General features: G+C 40.4%; 1 protein-coding gene across 8 annotated transcripts; it reads right to left on the bottom strand.

Annotated features, from left to right (window-relative positions):
* Positions 1-515: 515 nt before the first annotated feature.
* Positions 516-19,355, bottom strand: SPIC (Spi-C transcription factor). 8 transcript variants are annotated; one of them, XR_010114921.1, is made up of 8 exons: positions 19,147-19,301; positions 18,205-18,311; positions 16,800-16,845; positions 16,061-16,154; positions 14,197-14,309; positions 10,645-10,753; positions 3,002-6,915; positions 516-1,144 (listed from the first exon to the last, which is right to left on the bottom strand). XR_010114921.1 is itself a non-coding variant. In XM_063614334.1 (7 exons), the coding sequence occupies exons 3-7, from the start codon at positions 16,800-16,802 to the stop codon at positions 6,488-6,490; spliced, it is 747 nt and encodes a 248-aa protein (XP_063470404.1). In that variant the 5' UTR covers positions 16,803-16,879; positions 18,205-18,311; positions 18,987-19,355; the 3' UTR covers positions 1,949-6,487. The 8 variants fall into 8 exon arrangements, 7 of the variants coding, with proteins under 7 accessions (XP_063470404.1, XP_063470403.1, XP_063470406.1 ...); XM_063614334.1 differs by lacking the exon at positions 516-1,144 and having other exon boundaries at positions 1,949-6,915; positions 16,800-16,879; positions 18,987-19,355; XM_063614333.1 differs by lacking the exon at positions 516-1,144 and having other exon boundaries at positions 1,949-6,915; positions 16,800-16,879; positions 19,142-19,337.
* Positions 19,356-20,016: the final 661 nt, after the last annotated feature.

Below are 20,016 nucleotides of genomic sequence, written 5' to 3'. Positions count from 1 at the left end.
TGGCCCATATAGTCTAGAAAGTCTTCACGCCTTGTGGTAATACAAATGGCATATGCACTCACCTGCCAAGCATAAAGAAAGAGTTTCTTTCCAGGGTTCCTTGTGAAATGTGGAGAATAAGCCATAGCTTTCAAGCCAGGCTGCCTATATCCTGGTTCCTTCCTGATTTTACTATTTGCTGGTCTCTAGCCTTTATAAGGTCTTTTTGTTTTCCTTCTCTAACTATTCTAGCCTGTCCCCGCTGGGCTAGTTCAAGGGAAGAGACCATGTGCCAGATACATACCAGGGCAACAGCACCTCCCTATGGCTTCGTGGCAGGATAGCAAGAAACATTAGCACCTGGATCTACCTAAGAAAAAGGTCAACCACGAAGGGGGTTTGTAGGAGGTGTAAGCTTTAGATTTTTATTATCATTAAGGAAAGTGGCGTTTTCCTTAGGCTGTCATCTGTTGAATGCCACATGGTTATAGACCATGAGTGGAAGTGCAGAGAAAATATAGAGTCAAGATACCCACTAAAGTTTTTTTTCTTTTTTATTGTAAATTGACAATTTATAATCGTATAGCTTTATGGGTTCTGTAAAGAAGGAGTTGCGTGGGGAAAAAATGTATGGGGTACAAATTGTTATGATTTGTGAATGCAATATGAAACAGTTAAGTCAAGCTAGTTAATATATCCATCACCTCAAATACTTAACTTTCTTTGTGGTAAGAACATTTGAAGTTTACTTTGCAATTTGAAATGTACAACACTCTACTATTAACTATATTCACCATGCTGTGCAATAGAATGCACAAAAACAGAAAACATATTCTCCCTGTTTGAAATTGTATACCCTTTGCTCATCACCTCCCCATTTCCTCCTCCTCCAGCTTCTGTCACCACAATTCTACTCTCCACTTCTATAAGTTCATTGTTTTAACTCCACATATAAATGAGAACATGTGGTATTTGTCTTTCTGGCCCTGAATTATTTCCCTTAGCATAATGTTCTCCAATTTCATCAACGTTGTCACAAATTTCAGGATTTCCTTCTTTTTTTTTTTTTTTTTTTGAGATGGAGTCTCACTCTGTCACCCAGGCTGCAGTAGTGGTGCCATCTCAGCTCACTGAAACCTCTGCCTCCCAGGTTGAAGCCATTCTCCTGCCTCAGCCTCCCAAGTAACTGAGATTACAGGCATGAACCACCACACCCAGCTAATTTTTGTATTTTTAGTAGAGATGGGGTCTCACCATGTTGGTCAGCCTGGTTTCAAACTCCTGACTTCAAGTGATCTGCCTGCCTTGATCTCCCAAAGTGTTGGAATTACACGTGTGAGCCATTGCAGCTGGCCAGAATGTCCTTCTTTTTAAAGGCTGAATAGTATTCCATTGTGTATATGCACTACATTTTTTTAATCCATTCATCTGTTGATAGACAGAGATTGATTCCCTAACTTGGCTATTGTGCATAGTGTTGCAATGAACATAGGAATGCAGATATCACTTCCACAAACTGATTTTGAGTCTTTTGCATTAATACCCCGAAGTGGGATTTCTAGATCATGTAATTCTATTTTTAGTTTTTTTGGGAGGGAAAATCTCCATACCGTTTTCCATAATGGCTACACCAATTTACATTTCCACCAATAGTGTACAAGTGTTTCCTTTGCTCTACTTCCTCACTAACACTTATCTTTTGTTTCTTCATCTGAAAACATTGTTTTGAAATAAAGTACAGGATGAATAAAAATATAATGATAAACATTTTAAGACATTCTGACAGGTAAGAGATTATATCTTATTGTGGTTTTAATTTGCATTTCTCTAATGATTAGTGATGCTGAGCATTTTTTCATTGTCTGTTGGCTATTTGCATGTCTTTTTTTGAGAAATGTTTTTATCACTAGAATGCAAGGATAGTTCAACATATGCAAATCAATAAATGTGACATGCCACATTAACAGAATGAAAGACAAAAACCATATAATCATTTATTAGATGCCAAAAATCATTTCACAAAATTTAATATCCTTTTATGATAAAAACTCTCTCTTATCTTCCATTCTCTAGGCAGAGATTGAGAGCAAGAGAGAGGGAGAGAAAGATGACAAAAAAAAAGTTCACCAAATTAGGTGTAGAGGGCATATACCTCTTTGAGGATACCCTTGAGGGCAAATTTTTAAAAAAGAAATGTAAGGCCAGGCACAGTGGCTCATGCCTGTAATCCCAGCACTTTGGGAAGCCAAGGTGGGTGGATCACTTGAGGTCAGGAGTTTCAGACCAGCCTGGTCAATATGGTGAAACCCCATCTCTACCAAAAATATTAAAAATTGGCTGGGTGTGGTGGCACATGCCTGTAATCCCAGCTACTTGGGAGGCTAAGGCAGGAGAATCGCTTGAACCTGGGAGGCAGAGGTTGCAATGAGCCAAGATCATGCCATTGCACTCCAGCCTGGGCGACAGAGTGAGACTCTTTCTTAAAAAAAAAAAAAAAAAAAAAAGAGATGAAATGTAACTCAACACAATAAAGGTCATTTATGAGAGGCCCACAGCTAACATTATACTCAAAACCTTTCCTGTAAGATCTGGAGGAAGACAAGGATTTATACTGTTTTAGTCTCTTTCTGTTGCTCAATAAAATACCTGAGACCAGGTAATTTATAAAGAAACGTGGTATATTTGGCTCATGTTTCTGCAGGCTGTACAAGCATGGTGCCAAATCTGCTTCTGGTAAAGACCTCAGGAAGCTTCCACACATGGTGGAAAGTGAAGGGGAGCCAGAATGTGCAGATTACATAGTGAGAGAGTGGAAGCAAGATAGAGGGGAAGGAGGTGCCAGGATCTTTGCAACAATCAGCTCTTGGTTGGGCACAGTGGCTCATGCCTGTAATCCCAGCACTTTGGGAGGGTGAGATGGGAAGATCACTTGAACTAAAGATACAAAAAATTAGCCAAGTGTGGTGGCACGTGCCTGTAATCCCAGCTACTCAGGAGGCTGAGGCAGGAGAATTGCTTGAACCTGGGAGGCGGAGGTTGCAGTGAGCTGAGATCACACCATTACACTCCAGCCTGGATGACAAGGTGAGACTTTGTCTCAGGAAGAAAAGGAAAAAAAGAGAGAGAGACTCCATCTCTACAAAAAATCAAAAAATTAACCAGTCATGGTGGTGTGCACCTGTGGTCCAAACTACATGGGCAACTGAGGTGGGAGGTTTGCTTGAGCCCAGGAGATCAAGGCTGCAATGAGTTATGATTGTGTCACTGCATTCCAGCATGGGCAACAGAGTGAGACCCTGTCTCAAAAAAAGAAAAAAAAAAATTATAGCCTATAATCCCAGCACTTTGGGAGGCTAAAGTGGAAGAACTGCTTGAGCCAAGGAGTTTGTCTCTACCCTCACAAAAAAAAAAAAACAAACTTAGCCTGGCCTGGCAATGCACACCTGTGGTACCAGCTACTCCAAGGGCTAAAGTAGGAGGATTGTTTGTTTGAGCCCAGGAGGTTGAGGCTGCAGTGAGCCATGATTGTGACACAGCACTCCAGCCTGGGAGAGCCTGTCTCAAAAAAAAAAAAAAGAAGCCCTTTGCAGGGACATGAAGCTGGAAACCATCATCCTCAGCAAACTAACACAGGAACAGAAATCCAAACATGGCATGTTCTCACTCATATGTGAGAGATGAACAGTGAGAACACATGCACAGAGGGAGGGGAACATCACACACCAGGGCCTGTCAGGAGGTAGGGGGCAAGGGGAGGGAGAGCATTAGGACAAATACCTAATGCACGTGGGGCTTAAAACCTAGATGACAGGTTGATAGGTGCAGCAAACCACCATGGCACATGTATACCTATGTAACCTGCACATTCTGCACATGTATCCTGGAACTTAAAGTAAAATAAAAATTTAAATTAAAAAAAGAAAAAAAAATAAAATTCATATGAAACTGCAAAAAAAAAAAAAAGCCAAGGCAATCAGGAGGAAAAAGAACAATGCTGGAGGTATTTGCTTCAGAGGTCTCTGAAGTTGACAAAGCTGGAGGTATCACACTACCTGGTTTTAAACTATATTGCAAAGCTATACTAATCAAAATAGCATGGAACTGGCAAAAAAGATATATATCAATGAACGGAACAGATTAGAGAGCCCAGAGATGAATCTAACTGATTTTCAACAAACATGCCAAGAAGAAAATTACAGCTTTATTCAATAAATAAAGCTGTATGGAAAACTAAATTTTGGAAAACAGAAAAATAAAATTGGACCCTTATTCCAACACCATATACCAAAGTCAAAATGGATTAAAAACTTAAACATTCCTTCATTAGTTTGCTCAGGAAAATTGTCAACAAGAAAAAGGAAGAAAAAAAGAAAGAAAGAGAAAGAAAGAAAGAAAGAAAGAAAGAAAGAAAGAAAGAAAGAAAGACTTAAATGTAAGACCAAGAACCCTAAAACTACTTGAAGAAAACATAGAGGGGTCAGATGATAGCTGAAAGAAGGAAAGAGAAAGAAAGAAGAAAGAGAAAGAAAGAAAGAAAGAAAGAAAGAAAGAAAGAAAGAAAGAAAGAAAGAAAGAAAGAGAAAGAAAGAAAGGAAAGAAGAAAGAAAGAAAGAAAGAAAGAAAGAAAGAAAGAAAGAAAGAAAGAAAGAGAAAGAAAGAAAGAAAGAAAGAAAGAAAGAAAGAAAGAAAGAAAGAAAGAAAGAAAGAAAGAAAAGAAAGAAAGAAAACATAGGGGATACATAAAAGACATTGGCGTGGGTAATGATATTTCGGATTTGATCCCAAAAGCATGGACAACAAAATTAAATATAGACAAATGGTATTACATCAAACTAAAAAGCTTCTTAGTTAATGATGTGTAGCTAAAACAACCAACCAAAAAACTTCTGCACAGCAAAGGAAACAATCACCAGAGTAAAGAGACAACCTATGGAATGGGAGAAAATATTTGCAAGCCAGACATCTGACAAGGGGTTAATATCCAATACATATAAGGAACTCAAACAACTCAATAGCAACAAAACAAACAAACAAGAAAGCAATTAAGACCTGCTTTCTGCTAACCAAGTCTTCTTCCTTACCCCTCCCTAATAAGAAGGAAGAAAAAAGGCAAGTAAAAAAATGGGTAACTCCTCCTTAGTATAGTGGTAAAATTTAAACATTAAAAAAGTTTTGGGGCCAGCTCGGTGGCTCACACCTGTAATCCCAGCACTTTTGAAGGCCAAGGTGGGCAGATCACCTGAGCCCAGGAGTTAGAGACCAGCCTGGGCAACATTGCAAAACAGTCTCTAAAAAAAAAAAAAATTAGCTGGGCTTCAGCCATGTTTGTGTCACTGCAACTGAGCATGGGTGACAGAGTGAGACCCTGTCTCAAAAAAAAAAAAAAAGCTTTAAGTTGTAAAAATGGGTAAGATCAAAAGAGAAGGAAAGAAAAAAATGTGTAAGGAACTTGAATAGACATTTCTAGTGATGTTTTTAAAGCCATGAACCCATTTTGGCACAAAGGCTTTATCATATGCAGTCATTTACAAAATTGTTTTGTAAAGCCATCAGATATAAAAGTGTGGATTTTCTCACCTGAGTACATGACAAGACAATGCTGAAATCAATATATAAATCAAATCATCTGTACCGGCACTGTTAATCTAGAAGAAGGTGGTTTCATCGAGAATAGCAAGAATTTAGACCAGCTTATTGAAGTGGGAAAAGAAAAAAAAAGAGAGAGCTTCAGAGGTAGACTTTGCCTCTTAAAAAAATTAAAAATATAAGTCACTGTCAGTGTTGTGCTTGGGAGTTAGCAGCCAAAAACAAACAAACAAACAAAAAAAGAAGTCATCGTCTGTGAAAAGAAAAAAAGAAAAAAGAAAAAGACTTTGCATCCATAGAAGTATGCAGAAAAAGAAAACAATTTTTAAAATAAAATAAAGTGGGTGTAGTTGGGAGCTTAGCAATGGACATACAGAATGGAGTAATTGACACTGGAGGCTCCAAAAGATGGCAGGATGGCAGGTGGATGAGGGATGAAATCCTACCTATTGGGTACAATGTTCACTATTCTGGTGATGATGCTACTAAGCAATATATCAAAGCAACAAAACTGCACTTGTACTCCTAAATCCATAAAAATAAAAAATTATATTGGCTGAGACCTCTTTAAAAAATAAAAAAATAAAAATTTTAAAAGAGAGAGAATAGTAAGAGCACAGCAAGGACATTTAGTCTATACTTTCAAATGGGCTTGATCATTTGAAACAATAAAGTTGTTCATTGAGTCTTCACGAAGTATTATAAAAAAGCTGTTCATTGGCAGAATTTCCCAGCAAGTTAGTATAGATTACATACTCTTTGATAAAAGCAACAATAAAGTTATTTTTTTTTCCTCTTTAGTATTTGCTTTAAGAGAAAAATCCTAAATTTCTTCAGAGAAGGGAAAAAAGAGAGAGAGGGAGAAATCCTTAAAATTGTAGAGATTTCCGATGCCAGTAAACCATGAAATGTGAAAGTATATTTAGCAATCATGGTAATTTAGCTCATGGTAATTGGCATATGTATAATTATAATTTGCATTCCAGTTATTTAAACTGAGATATTCTTGATCAGGTTGAGCACATTGTGAATAGAAGATCTCTTTCCCCAGGAAATAGGATGGAGAGAGTCTTTGGAGAATGGCCTCACTAAACTGGTACGTCAGCTTCCTCCGGATTTTGGTAATTTCCCCACTTCTTCCGTAATTTCTCAGTGCCCTGGCCATTTTCTGGTAAGTCATGGTCTTCCTGTTGCCTTTTCTTTTCCCCCAAAGCTCGGCAAGTTTTTCTTTGTTTTTTGATACAAACTGAAAGATGCCTTTGGTTTTATCTACCCACTGAATACAAGATGCCATCTCCGGATTATACAGGGATTCGTGAAGGTATTCAAACAGTCGGAGCTTCTTCCTGCCTAAAATGAAGGGAAACAATGTCAAACTCCACCGTGGCTGTAAACCAAAAACATTGTCAGGAAGGGTTTGTTGAGCAACTACCGAATTAAAAGCTGCATCGACGCTGGTTTTCTCCCACTCACTGCCCTGACGAATGCATGGTGGCATCATTTTATGGGACTCGAAGGTCAAGGATCTATTTGGCCTACTGAAGTTTCAACTGGATCTTTCTTTGTTGGAGAAGTTGTTAAGAATGTTGTCCGGCCGGGTGTGATGGCTCACGCCTGTAATCCCAGCACTTTGGGACGCCGAGGAGGGCAGTTCACATGAGGTCAGGAGTTCACCAGCGTGGCCAATATGGTGAAATCCCGTCTCTACTAAAAATACAAAAATTAGCCAGGCGTGGTGGCACACACCTGTAATCCCAGCTGCTCGGGAGGCTGAGGCAGTCTCCTGAGGATTCTCCCTCGAACCCAGGAGAATCATTTGAGGTGGAGGCTGCAGTGAGCCGAGATCTCGCCACTGCACTCCAGCCTGGGCAACAAGCGAGACTGTCTCAAAAAACAAAACAAAACAAAACAAACTTTCCACAGAACAACATTGAGCGAAATGGACCACAAAGTTTAGCAGTTTTGAAGAGAAGCCTCAAAAAGCCATTTCCAGAAAACAAGTCATTTTAAGGGACTTTATTCAAATGAGTTAAGGGATGTAAATGCACTTTGTAAAATGCAAAATAGAATGCAAATATAAGGTAATATTAAGGAAATTAATACCGAAGACCTAGGTAAAAGTGCTAACTCTGGGTTTGCACAATTACTTGAAAAATAAAAAAGGAGAAAAACTCATATGGAAATGCCAAAAATGTTTTTATATCACTTTAACATTACTCATTTAACAATGCAATGGGCACTGTGATATTTCTCATTGTTGTGAAATAAAATGGTACCACTAGAATCTTAGGAACACAGCCATTTATATTTCAAAATAACTAGGCAGGAAATTTTGAGAGAATTTGTGTGGGTTTTGTTCAATTGATAGGATTTCTTTTGCATAACAGCTCATGAGAACAAAAGTGACAGCCCATTTTGTGACTTCTGAGTTAGCCTGTAAATACTGTGCTCTGCCAGATCTGTCAGTAGCTAAAAAATTTGCAGCCAAATTCCATTTTCCCTTGAGGAGGTATACTAGTGGATTCCCAAACTGCTTTAAACAGTCTCTGGGGAATAATACTCTTGCATGATACATTTATCACTCATCCAAAGACCTCAAACATTTTTACAAAGATTATCTTTTGTATTATATTATCTTGAGTTTATGAATTGAGAAATGAAAGGGACTTACCAAAAAACACATCATGAATTAAAGTCACAGCTTAAACAAAGCCCTTCTGCCTCTCATTCAGTGATCAAGTTGGTCTTAATGGATCATCATCTTTTAAAGTTTTCCGTATTTTTTTAATGCTTACATTTTATTTTATTTTATTTTATTTATTTATTTTTGGAGATGGAGTCTCGCTCTGTAGCCCAGGCTGGAGCGCAGTGGCACAATCTCGGCTGACTGCAACCTCCGCCTGCCGGGTTCAAGCGATTCTGCTGCCTCAGCCTCCTGACCTCGAGTGATCTGCCTGCCTTAGTCTCCCAAAGTGCTGGGATTACAGGCATGAGCCACCATGCCTGGTCTATGATTTTTTTTTTAACCATGCCTGGCCTATAATTTTTTTTAAAAGTGAATCAGGTAACCTCCTTGAACCAGAATAGGTTCAGAGAGACTCCCTCAACTATATAGTTATCTATTTATTTATTTATTTTATTATTATTATTTTTTGAGTTGGAGTCTCACTCTCTCGCCCAGGCTGGAGTGCAGTGGCTTGATCTTGGCTCACTGCAACCTCCACCTCCTGGACTCAAGTGATACTCCCACCTCAGCCTCCCCAGTAGCTGGGATTACAGGCACCCACCACCATGCCTGGCTAAATTTTTTGTAGAGACGGAGTTTCACCACGTTGGCCAGGCTCGTCTCGAACTCCTGACCCCACGTGATCTGTCTACCTTGGCCTCCCAAAGTGCTAGGATTACAGGCGTGAGCCACGATGCCCAGGATTTACTTAAGATATGTTATTTACGCCGGGCACGGTGGCTCACGCTTGTAATCCCAGCACTTTGGGAGGCCGAGGCGGGTGGATCACGAGGTCAGGAGATCGAGACCACAGTGAAACCCCGTCTCTACTAAAAATACAAAAAATTAGCCGGGCGTGGTGGCGGGCGCCTGTAGTCCCAGCTACTCGGAGAGGCTGAGGCAGGAGAATGGCGTGAACCCGGGAGGCGGAGCTTGCAGTGAGCCGAGACTGCGCCACTGCACTCCAGCCTGGGTGACAGAGCGAGACTCCGTCTCAAAAAAAAAAAAAAAAAAAAAAAAAGATATGTTATTTACTGGAAAAAGTGCAAGAGTACAATCCCATTTGTAATTTCAAATATGCATATACTTGTATATGTGAAAATTTAAAAAAAAATCTTCTCTAGAAATATGTAAAATACACTGGAACTTTTACTTTCACTTTGTACTTTGGTTTGAGTCTTTTACCATGAGTATATAATACTTCCATTTTAAAAAATAAAAACAGCTAGACTCTGTCTCAAAAAAATTAAAAAATAAATAAATGAATAAATAAAAATAAAAATAAATGAATAAAATATATTGGTGAGGGAGTCCCTCTGAACCTATTTAGGTTCAGGGGAGCTGCCTGAATCACATTTTAAAAAAATTATATACCAGGCATGGTGGCTCACACCTGTAATCCCAGCACTTTGGAAGGCTGGATCACCTGAGGCCAGGAGTTCGAGACCAGCCTGGCCAACATGACAAAACCCCATCTCCACTAAAAATACAAAAAATGGGCCAGGCGTAGTGGTGAGTGCCTGTAATCCCAGCTACTCGGGAGGCTGAGGCAGGAGAATTGCTTCAGCCGGGGAGGCAGAAGCTGCAGTGAGCTGAGATGATGCCACAGCACCCTAGCCTGGGCAACAATAAAAAAAAAGAAAAAAAAAGATGATAGTGGAGCTGAAAAGTTCCCGTCACCTAGTATCTACTATATATATGTTTTATCATTATTTTAGATCGTACTCCTTCTACTTAATTTTCTTTTAAAGTTAACTGTAAAACAATCAATAAATAATAAAATAAAAATTAAAAAAAAGCTAACTGTGAATCAGCCTCAGGCAGGTTCTTCAGCAGGTATTCCAGAAGGCACTGTTATCATAGGAGATGACAGCGCTATGTGTTATTGTCCCTGAGGACCTTCCAGTGGGACAAGATGTGGAGGTGGAAGACAGTGATAGTGACGATCCTATCACTGTTACTCCTAGGCTAATGTGTGTGTTTGTGTCTCCGTTTTTAACAACATAAGTTCAAAAAGTAAAAAATAAAAATAAAAATAAAAAAATTTAAAAATAGGAGTCTGGGTGTGGTGACATACCTGTAATCCTAGCACTTTGGATGGCTTGAGTCCAGGAGTTTCAGACCCAGCCTGGACAACAGAGTGAGACTCTGTCTCAGAAAAAAAGAAACACAGGAAGTCTCACCCAAGATGAATGGCTTGGACTGGTTCAATAAGTCAGAGTTAAATTACTCTCAATTGTGATAAAAGAATATTGTGCAAATTCAATTCCAAACTCAGTTATAAAATCCCTTTAAAGCAGCTATGAGGAAGATCTGGTTCTTTGACCTATATAACGAATGATGGATCAACGTACCTTTACCCCCCTTTTGCTGGAGAACAGTGGGTTGTACCAGCTGGTTTTCAGTTATGTTCTGCAGAGATTGATGAATATTTCCTTCAAAATAGAAGTCCGCAGCACTGTTCTATATAAATAATGAAGCAGGATGTTAAGTGAGACTTTCCCTGTTGCCCCCTATTATAGGCTGAAGCTAAAAGCTAGGGGAAAAAGAGGCTAAGCATCTCCCAGATTGTAAAAGCAATTACCCCCAGCTGCAGCCAGATAGCTCCCAGGGCAGCACTAGCATCAAACCCACATAAGGAGAGGACCAGGGGACAGAGGGTAATCCTTGGCTTTGTGAGAAGTGTCATGTCCTACCCTCCCTACAAGAAAGAAGGGATTGCTTAAAGTCTGTGGTACCATCAGAAAGGGAAGATGGGCTTCCATTCCTGTGTTGGATGCCCAAGTAGGCAAGGGGAGATAAGAAAAGAAAGACGTCAGTAGGCAGCTACGAAGATAAAATAAAATAAGTAATGAAAACAATAAAAATTTTACAAGACAAGAAAGGGCCGAGCACGGTGGCTCATGCCTGTAATCTCAACAATTTGGGAAGCCAAGGCAGGAGAATCACTTGAGCCCAGGAGTTCAAGACCAGCCTGGACAATTTAGAGAGACCCCACCTCTACAACATTTTTTTTTTTTTGAGACGGAGTTTCGCTCTTGTTGCCCAGGCTGGAGTGCAATGGCGTGATCTCGGCTCAACGCAACCTCCGCCTCCCAGTTTCAAGCGATTCTCCTGCCTCAGCCTCCCTAGTAGCTGGGCGTGCCACCATCCCCGGCTAATTTTGTATTTTTAGTAGAGACAGGGTTTCTCCCTGTTGGTCAGGCTGGTCTTGAACTCCCGACCTCAGGTGATCTGCCCGCCTCAGCCTCCCGAAGTGCTGGGATTAGAGGCATGAGACATCGCACCTGGCCTAATTTTAAAAATTTTTGTAGGCCAGGCGCAGCGGCTCATGCCTGTAATCCCAGCACTTTGGGAGGTGGAGGCAGGCAGATCACCTGGTCAAGAGTTCGAGACCACCCTGGCCAACATGATAAAACCCCGTCTCTACTAAAAGTACAAAAAAATTGGCTGGGTGCACAGTGGCTCACAGTTGTAATCCCAACACTTTGGGAGGCTGAGGTGGGTGGATCACCTGAGGTCAGGTGTTTGAGACCAGCCTGGCCAACATGGTGAAACTCCATCTCTACTAAAAATACAAAAATTAGCTGGGCATGGTGGCAGGCGCCTGTAATCCCAGCTAGCTACTAGGGAGGCTGAGGCAGGAGAATGGCTTGAACCTGGGAGGCAGAGGTTGCAGTGAGCCGAGATCACGCTGTTGCACTCCAGCCTGGGTGACAACAGTGAAACTCTGTCTCAAAAAAAAAAAAAAATTAGCCGTGGGTGGTGGTGGGCACCTGTAATCCACCTACTTGGGAGGCTGAGGCAGAAGAATCGCTTGAACCCAGGAAGCAGAGGTTGCAGTGAGCCGAGATGGTGCCATTGCACTACAGCCTGGGCAACAGAGCAAAAAAAATTAAATTTAAAAATTACCCAGGCCTGGTGGCGCATACCTATAGTCCCAGCTACTTGGGAAGCTGAGGCAGGAGGATCCCTTGACCCCAGGAATTTGAAGCTTCGGTGAGCTATAATCACACCACTGCACTCCAACCTAGGTGAGAGAACAATACCCTGTCTTAAAAAAAAAAAAAAGATGACAGCCAAGGGAAGGCAGAATAAAGAAAGGCGACAGGAAGAAACAGCCCAAGCTTCTACCATTTACATATGGCAAGAATATGTGGGTTTCCAAGGGTTAAACACCAGAAGGGGCTGAGCTTGAGCTGTCTTTCCACACCCCAATCAAGAAAGCTGACCAGCAGGCAAGGAGTCCCCAGGGATAAGAGGCTGTGAAGTGCATGCTAGAAAATGGGAGCTGAAGTAGAAAGAAGTAGGGTTGCCAGATTTAGCAAACAAAAATATCGGGCATCTTGCACTTTACCTGGCAACCCTAAGTGGAGGTGGAAGAGGTTAAGCTGGAACCAAAGCACCCTCTATTTCAAATTTTTATTTAAAAAAATTTTTTTTGAGACAGGGTCTTGCTCTGTTGCCCAGGTTGGTCTCGAACTCTTGGGCTCAAGTGATCCTTCCTCCTCAGAGGCTGAGGAGGAAGGGATTACAGGCGTGAGCCACTGTGCCCAGTCCAAAGCACTCTCTTAAAATAAAATGTCTTGTGAAGAGGCCCTGAGGGAACAACTTATAGAAACAGAAAAAGGACATTTGACATGGCGTGATTGAAGGTAGTAACTGAAGAAAAATAAAAACCAATTCACATTTATACCTCATCCCATGAAGACCGCTTGATAAAATGGATGCATGAAGAAAACAACTAAAAGAATACATGAATGGGGAGATGGCAGGGCGTTTCCCTTTGCAGATGCTGCTATTAATAAAATATCAATGAATTGGTCCAATACATGCAGATAACACTGAGTTTGAGAAGGAAAACAGCAGGCTAATACAAGACTGTAGGTAAAACCAGTGCAGGGGTAGTTTGGACCTTTGCCCTGTGGCTTTTGGGGGAAACTTTTTTGCAATTTCCCAGATGGACTAAGGAGAGGCAATTGATATTAACATCCTGAAAACACCTCCTTCTTACAGAAGTCATCCAAATCAGTCTGAGGCTAAGTAGACAGCAATGATGAGGGGTTATTTCCTTCCTAACAGCATATGATCATCCATGTTGACTGTCAAGTTCAGACTACAGCTGATGGCCCTTAAAAAGCATTTTCAGGCAGAGCACAGTGGCTCACACCTGTAATCCTTCCCTTTGGGAGGCGAGGCGGGTGGATCACCTGAAGTCAGGAGTTTGAGACCAGCCTGGCCAATATGTGGAAATCCTGTCTCCGCTAAAAATACAGAAGTTAAGTGGGCGTTGTGGTGCACGCCTGTAAGCCCAGCTACTTGGGAGGCTGAGGCAGGAGAATCGCTTGAACCTGGGAGGCAGAGGTTGCAGTGAGCCGAGATCGAGCCACTGAACCCCAGCCTGGGTGAAAGAGCCAGACTCCATCTCAAAAAAAAAAAAAAAAAAGAAAGAAAGAAAAACCCATTTTCATAGTCAATGCTGTCTTTTTTTTTTTTTTTTTTTTTTTTTTTTTTTTTTTTGAGACGGAGTCTCGCTCTGTTGCCCAGGCTGGAGTGCAGTGGCGCGATCTCGGCTCACTGCAAGCTCCGGCTCCCGGGTTCACGCCATTCTCCTGCCTCAGCCTCCCGAGTAGCTGGGACTACAGGCGCCCGCCAACACACCCGGCTAATTTTTTTTTTTGTATTTTTAGTAGAGACGGGGTTTCACCGTGTTAGCCAGGATGGTCTCGATCTCCTGACCTCGTGATCCGCCCGCCTCGGCCTCCCAAAGTGCTGGGATTACAGGCTTGAGCCACCGCGCCCGGCCGTCAATGCTGTCTTTAAGCTGGGTTTCAGACAGTATGTGAAATGGAAGGCTGGCAAGAATAGGATATTTGCCTGTTACTAAGGGATGGTCTGATACTTACAATTACCGTTCTCCAATTATAGACAGGCTCCTCTGTAGGCAACACTCCATAGCAGCTGGAATTTCCTTTGACATGAGGACGATGGTTGATTAAAGCCAGGTAATTTCTGTAATCTAATTTTAAATCAGAGAAAGAAACTAAAAAAGTCAAAGTTTGTATTTGTGCATATAAATATGTGTGTAGGATGTGTCAGGATGTTAATATCAATATATATACATATATATATATATGCACTTATAGATGCAATTGCTCTCGTCTATGTTTTCTTGCCACTTTGCACTTCTCCTGTGGTGTTTATCTCATTATGCTGCTATTATGGTTACTGTTTTACATATCGCATTTGGAGAACATGCTCCTTGCAGGCTGAGACCTCATGATTTCTTTTCTTTTTTTAAGACAGGGTCTCGCTCTGTTACCCAGGCTGGAGTGCAGCCACGTTATTTTGGTTCACTGCAGCCTGTGCCTCCCGGCCTCAAGTGATCCTCCCACCTTAGCCTCCCAAGTAGCTGGGACTCCAGGCACATGCCGCCACATTTGGCTAATTTTTGTATTTTTTGTAGAGACAGGGTTTTGCCATGTTGCCCAGGCTGGTCTTGAACTCCTGGGCTCAAGTAATCCACCCACCTTGGCCTCCCAAAGTGCTGGAATCACAGGTGTGAGCCACCGTGCCCTGCCCACATGATTTCTCTTATCTTGGAACACTCTGTAATACCCTATGTAAACTTAATACATAACATATTTGCATTCTATTTAGACTATATAGTCCATAGGATAATGGGTGAGGAAGGATAAAAATACTTATTGTTCCAAGTAGAATATATCTTGCTGTGTGGGTGGAAGGCCTATAAGATTCATTGGAACAATTTAAAAGCCTTTCGTGAATAGTTAAAATGAACTATTAGATAAATAAATGTCAACCAGATATTTCTAATAGCAGATAATTATATATCTTTGTATTCCTGTGTGGAATGTCATCCTCTATAATCTCTGCATTTTTATAAGTGAGACTTTAGTTTTATTTAGGCTAGATACTCCTGGACATATTTTGCCTTTGCTAGAATTAATCCTGGATGCTTCAGGTACAAATGATCTCGTTTTTGAGTCCAGGAGTTCCAGACCAGCCTGGGCAGCATAGTGAGACCCTGTCTCTACAAAAAAAAAAAAAAATACAAATTAAATTAAAGATAAAAAAGGTCGCTGGGCACAATGGCTCACGCCTATAATCCCAGCGCTTTGGAAGGCCGAGATGGGCAGATCACGAGGTCAGGAGATCGAGACCATCCTGGCTAACACGGTGAACCCCCGTCTCTACTAAAAATACAAAAAATTAGCCAGGCATGGTGGTGGGCGCCTGTAGTCCCAGCTACTCGGGAGGCTGAGGCAGGAGAATGGCGTGAACCCGGGAGGAGGAGCTTGCAGTGAGCCGAGATCGCGCCACTGCACCCCAGCCTGGGCGACATAGTGAGACTTCATCTCCAAAAAAAAAAAAGCAAAAAGAAATAAAACGTCTTCTCTGTTCTGATCATTATTCTGGAATACAGTGGCGCCATCTCGGCTTACTAAAGCTTCTGCCTCTCAGGTTCAGCAATTCTTAAGCCTCAGCCCCCAGAGTAGCTGGGATTATAGTCGCGCCACCATGCCTAGCTAATTTTTGTATTTTTAGTAGAGACGGGATTTCGCCATGTTGGCCAGGCAGGTCTTGAACTCCTGGTCTTAAATGATCTGCCCACCTTGGCCTCCCAAAGTGCTGGGATGACAGATGTGAGCCACCATACCTGCTCAGCTGATCATTATTCTTATATATGTATGTGACCAACAAGCTATTTGATGTACCAGCAGAAGAGAGTAAATGACTCATCTTTACCTGGCGAGTACTGAAGATCTCCAGTTGAATGTTGCCTCAGAACCTCAAAAGCATCTTCAAATGCTTGACCCAGCTTGTCTTGTTCAACACACGTCTATTGGAACAATGATAGAATTCTGGAGTTTTAGAATTACCAATTAAACTTAATCTCCCTGATTTAAAATAGTACTTGGTCTAAAGGAGGGTTTCTCAATCTTGACACTATGGACATTTGGTGTTGGCTGTTTCTGTTGTCAGGGGGCTGCCTGTGCATTGTACGATGTTTAGCAGCTTCCCTGACCCCTACCCACTGGTTGCCAGTAGTACCTTCACAGTTGTGACCGTCAAAAATGTTTCTGACCAAATGTACCCTGAGGCACAAAATCAATCACAGTTGAAACGCACTCCATTATAGTATAGTATTTAGAGACTGGTATTCATTCTATAGTATAGTATTTAACATTATTGCAAAATTTTAGCAAGGAGTTGTAGAGCAGAGGAGAGTGATTTAGAAAAAAAGGGTCAAGGAAATATCTTCAATGAAACAGAACCTATGAATTGTTGTTTAAAAATGAAATGCTCTTATGTCTCCAAGACCTAAAATTGAATTCCTTTGCAAACTATTTCATATCCTTATTAATATGATCAATATATTTTATTTTTAAAATGGAGGGTGAGTAAAGAAAAAAAATTTTTTAATTATTATGCTGTAGAGTTCCACTGTGGACAGAGTAAAGAAAATTTTAAAATGTCAGCTTACCATATTTCATTAATAAATTGACAATTCTGTTCCTTAGCAATTGTTGCTTGAAGAAAATAAAACAAAATAAGTTGACAATCCTGAAAAAGTTTAATATTTAAAAAGCAAAATTAAATGCAGTCTCTAATTTGATTCTGAATAAGATCTTGCTCAAAAATATTTTCTGAAAATACCTTACATAAACCAAGAGTACCTCCTGAATTCTCTTTGATGAGTACAAATTTTTTTCTACAAAATTTTCTACAAACATTTCTTTTTGCTTTTCCATGATTACAAAATGCTTTAAATATTAAAATAGCTATGTATTTAATTATCTAAGCTGCTTGATTGATAAGAGAAAGTGGAAATAACTCAAAAGTATATATAAGTATTTCAAAATTATTTTAAATATTCTAAATTTCTGAAAATCAAAATCCTTTTTACCTTAGCATAGCTTTATAAAAGTAGGGCTTTTTTAAAAAACCTTTCTTTGGTGTTATATTGCCTTCTGAGAATCTGGCAAAAGCCATCCTTTTCCTCCCATGAAAATTGGACTTATATTGCAAATTAAATTTAGCCTGTGAAGACTATCCTTGGACTTGCTTGAATCCTAGGCTAAGAAAACTCGTCTATAATTTTGTTATTTACTTTCTTATCTCTAAGTAATTCTGATTTTGCTTTAGATAAACAATTATCACACAGACCCACAATTAAATGCTTTTAACTCTACATTCTACAGACCAACACAAGGAACAAACAAACAAAAACCAACCCACATAATAAAGAGAACTGTGATGAGTCCAAATTACTTATCATTCCATTAAGTAAACCCAGCAGTTCTTTTTATGCAAGTATTTATCTTCTTAGTATTTATCCCACAAACACAACGTGTTTACTCTTTAGTGTTTAACGCTGAATAATAAAATGAGATGATGTAATCTAATGCCAGTATTATACATATCCATCATATATCAACATAACATGTTAAATATCAAAATTCTATTTGGCTCTTTGAAATCATTACATCACGTCAGTTAAAAGAAAATAGAAGAAAATCCAGAAATCACTCTTTGGCACATGGTCTTTGGTGAATATTATCAGTAGTACATATTTTTTAAAAGCCATGTCAGTGATTTTCAATTAACTGCTTTGACTCAAAAGTGCAGAAGCACTGAATGTTGTATTTTGAATTAAATATTTAAAAATGAACATGTTCTCTTTGACTAAAATGCTCCCCAAGACTATCACAACTATTAAAAGTAGCAAATCTAAAGGGAAGAAAAAGCTCGAAAACATTATTGATTACTACGATTGCTTAATATTTCTTGCATCTGAACACGCAGACAGTGAGAAATACTCATTAGGCCAAAGGAAAAAATGAACAGTGATTAGAAGACATTTAGAAAAACATAAGCTGAGAACTTACCGGGAAGACACTTCAACCCTTTATAGAGATGTTTCATTAATATCAGAACGGTAAATTCAACGGTAGGCTATCATGAAAATAAAAAATTATTTTCCAGTGCGATGGCTCTGATGAAAAAAATAGTAATAATTTTTTTAAAAATTAGAATTGTTAAGACACAACCATCAAGAACACACTGGCAGAGTTGCATTAAATAGCCGTTTTTAAGGAAGTTCTTCAAAAGGGGATTTTTTTTAAAAGATACAGTGCCTTCACAATTTCTATTTCATGATACGACCAGTAGACACCAGGGGCTATTATTTTGAAGAGGCACATAGTAGTTTGCATCCCATCAGCCAAAAAGCACAAAAGCATTAGAACAAGCCCCACGAAACCCCCCGCCCAACTTAGGTTGCAGCTCTTCAGATTGCATAGCCCCACCGGAAACTTCTAACCCATGCAATTCAGGCCCACCCTTCTTTTTTTAATTCATATTACTTCTCTCCCAATTCTGGACTTTGCCTGGACTGTCAACAGCCTTCACTCTGGACTCTCCAAATCGGTCTTTCCACCTAAACCACTTTACTTACACTGCCATTCACGGATCGCCTTACTTAGAGAGCTTAAAGGCTTAGGGCCTTTTCCCCGACATTCAAGGCTCCTGAGCCTTAGCCTTACATCTTGCCACTCACTTGAGTGGGGATAATGGAATCCATGCTCTTGCTTTCCTCCACACCTAAATTCAGTAGCGGCTCCAAAATGGTTAGGAAAACCTTATGGGGGGGCCATGTGGTTGGACATACCTGCGGCTGCTGCATTCCTAATGCAGTTTCCGTTCTCTTACTTGGCTTCAAGGTTTATTTGGGGTGGCTCTGTTGGAAATTATGAGACACTCCCTCCGCCTGTAATACTTTCTTCCCAGTTAAATCCCCCTGCAGATTCGCCCATTTTATGTTACCTGACCATCAGTGTTCAAAGCAGCATCCACTTGTACACGGTGGAAATAACCTTCCCGTCCTCTGAAACACATGTCTGCCTCTCACTTGGCTAACCTGAAACCTGCCATTTTAATAGCTGTCACATTTTGGCCAGGGGGAAAACCGCCTAAGAATTTTTTGTAAACCTTGTGGGTGGGGAGAGTGAACAGGGTCTGTGATTTCAAAGCTGCCAGTAATTTCAGTTTTGCATTGTTGTAGCCTGACCTCACCTTTGATATGGGACTATTGTTTTGGACCAATTACTTTTTCGAGCCAATTTGTTATGCAAATGTAAACACACAATCCTTCTTCTGATATGTAGATCTTATAATAACAAGTATAAAACGGTAATCACTAATGTTGATTTGTTTTTAATCTGTACTAGTCTACACCCTTTTCAAGCCACCTTATTTGGTTCATTCGTTCAACATATTACTGAGCTCTTCACTCTTCGGGGCACTGCCCCATGTCCAGGAGCTACAGCCCTGAACAAATCCTTATGAGAAGAAATGATTTTTAAAAAAATAAACACGTTGGTAAAGTATTAGATAAGAAGTGTCAAAAACAACAATACAAAAGAGAAAGATTATGAAGAGAGTGTGCGAATAGCCAGGAAAAATCTCTGAGGAGGAAACTGGTGTGAGCTGAAATCCAAGGAGAAGGCTTAAGAGTGAGCAGGCGGGCAGGGTGTCTGGTGCCTATATCCCCGCTAAGCAGCTACGCAGGAGGATGGCTTGAGGCCAGGAGTTCGAGACCAGCCTGGACAGCACAGTGAAACCCCCAAGCCCTGCCTCCCCACCCTGTCTCAAAAAAATGAAGGAGTGAGCAAAACAAAAAGCAGAGATGCAAATATTTG

The sequence above is a fragment of the Symphalangus syndactylus genome, chromosome 13 (assembly GCF_028878055.3).
Source record: "Symphalangus syndactylus isolate Jambi chromosome 13, NHGRI_mSymSyn1-v2.1_pri, whole genome shotgun sequence".
NCBI classification, from domain to species: domain Eukaryota; kingdom Metazoa; phylum Chordata; class Mammalia; order Primates; family Hylobatidae; genus Symphalangus; species Symphalangus syndactylus.
This window is presented reverse-complemented; position numbering and strand designations above follow the sequence as displayed.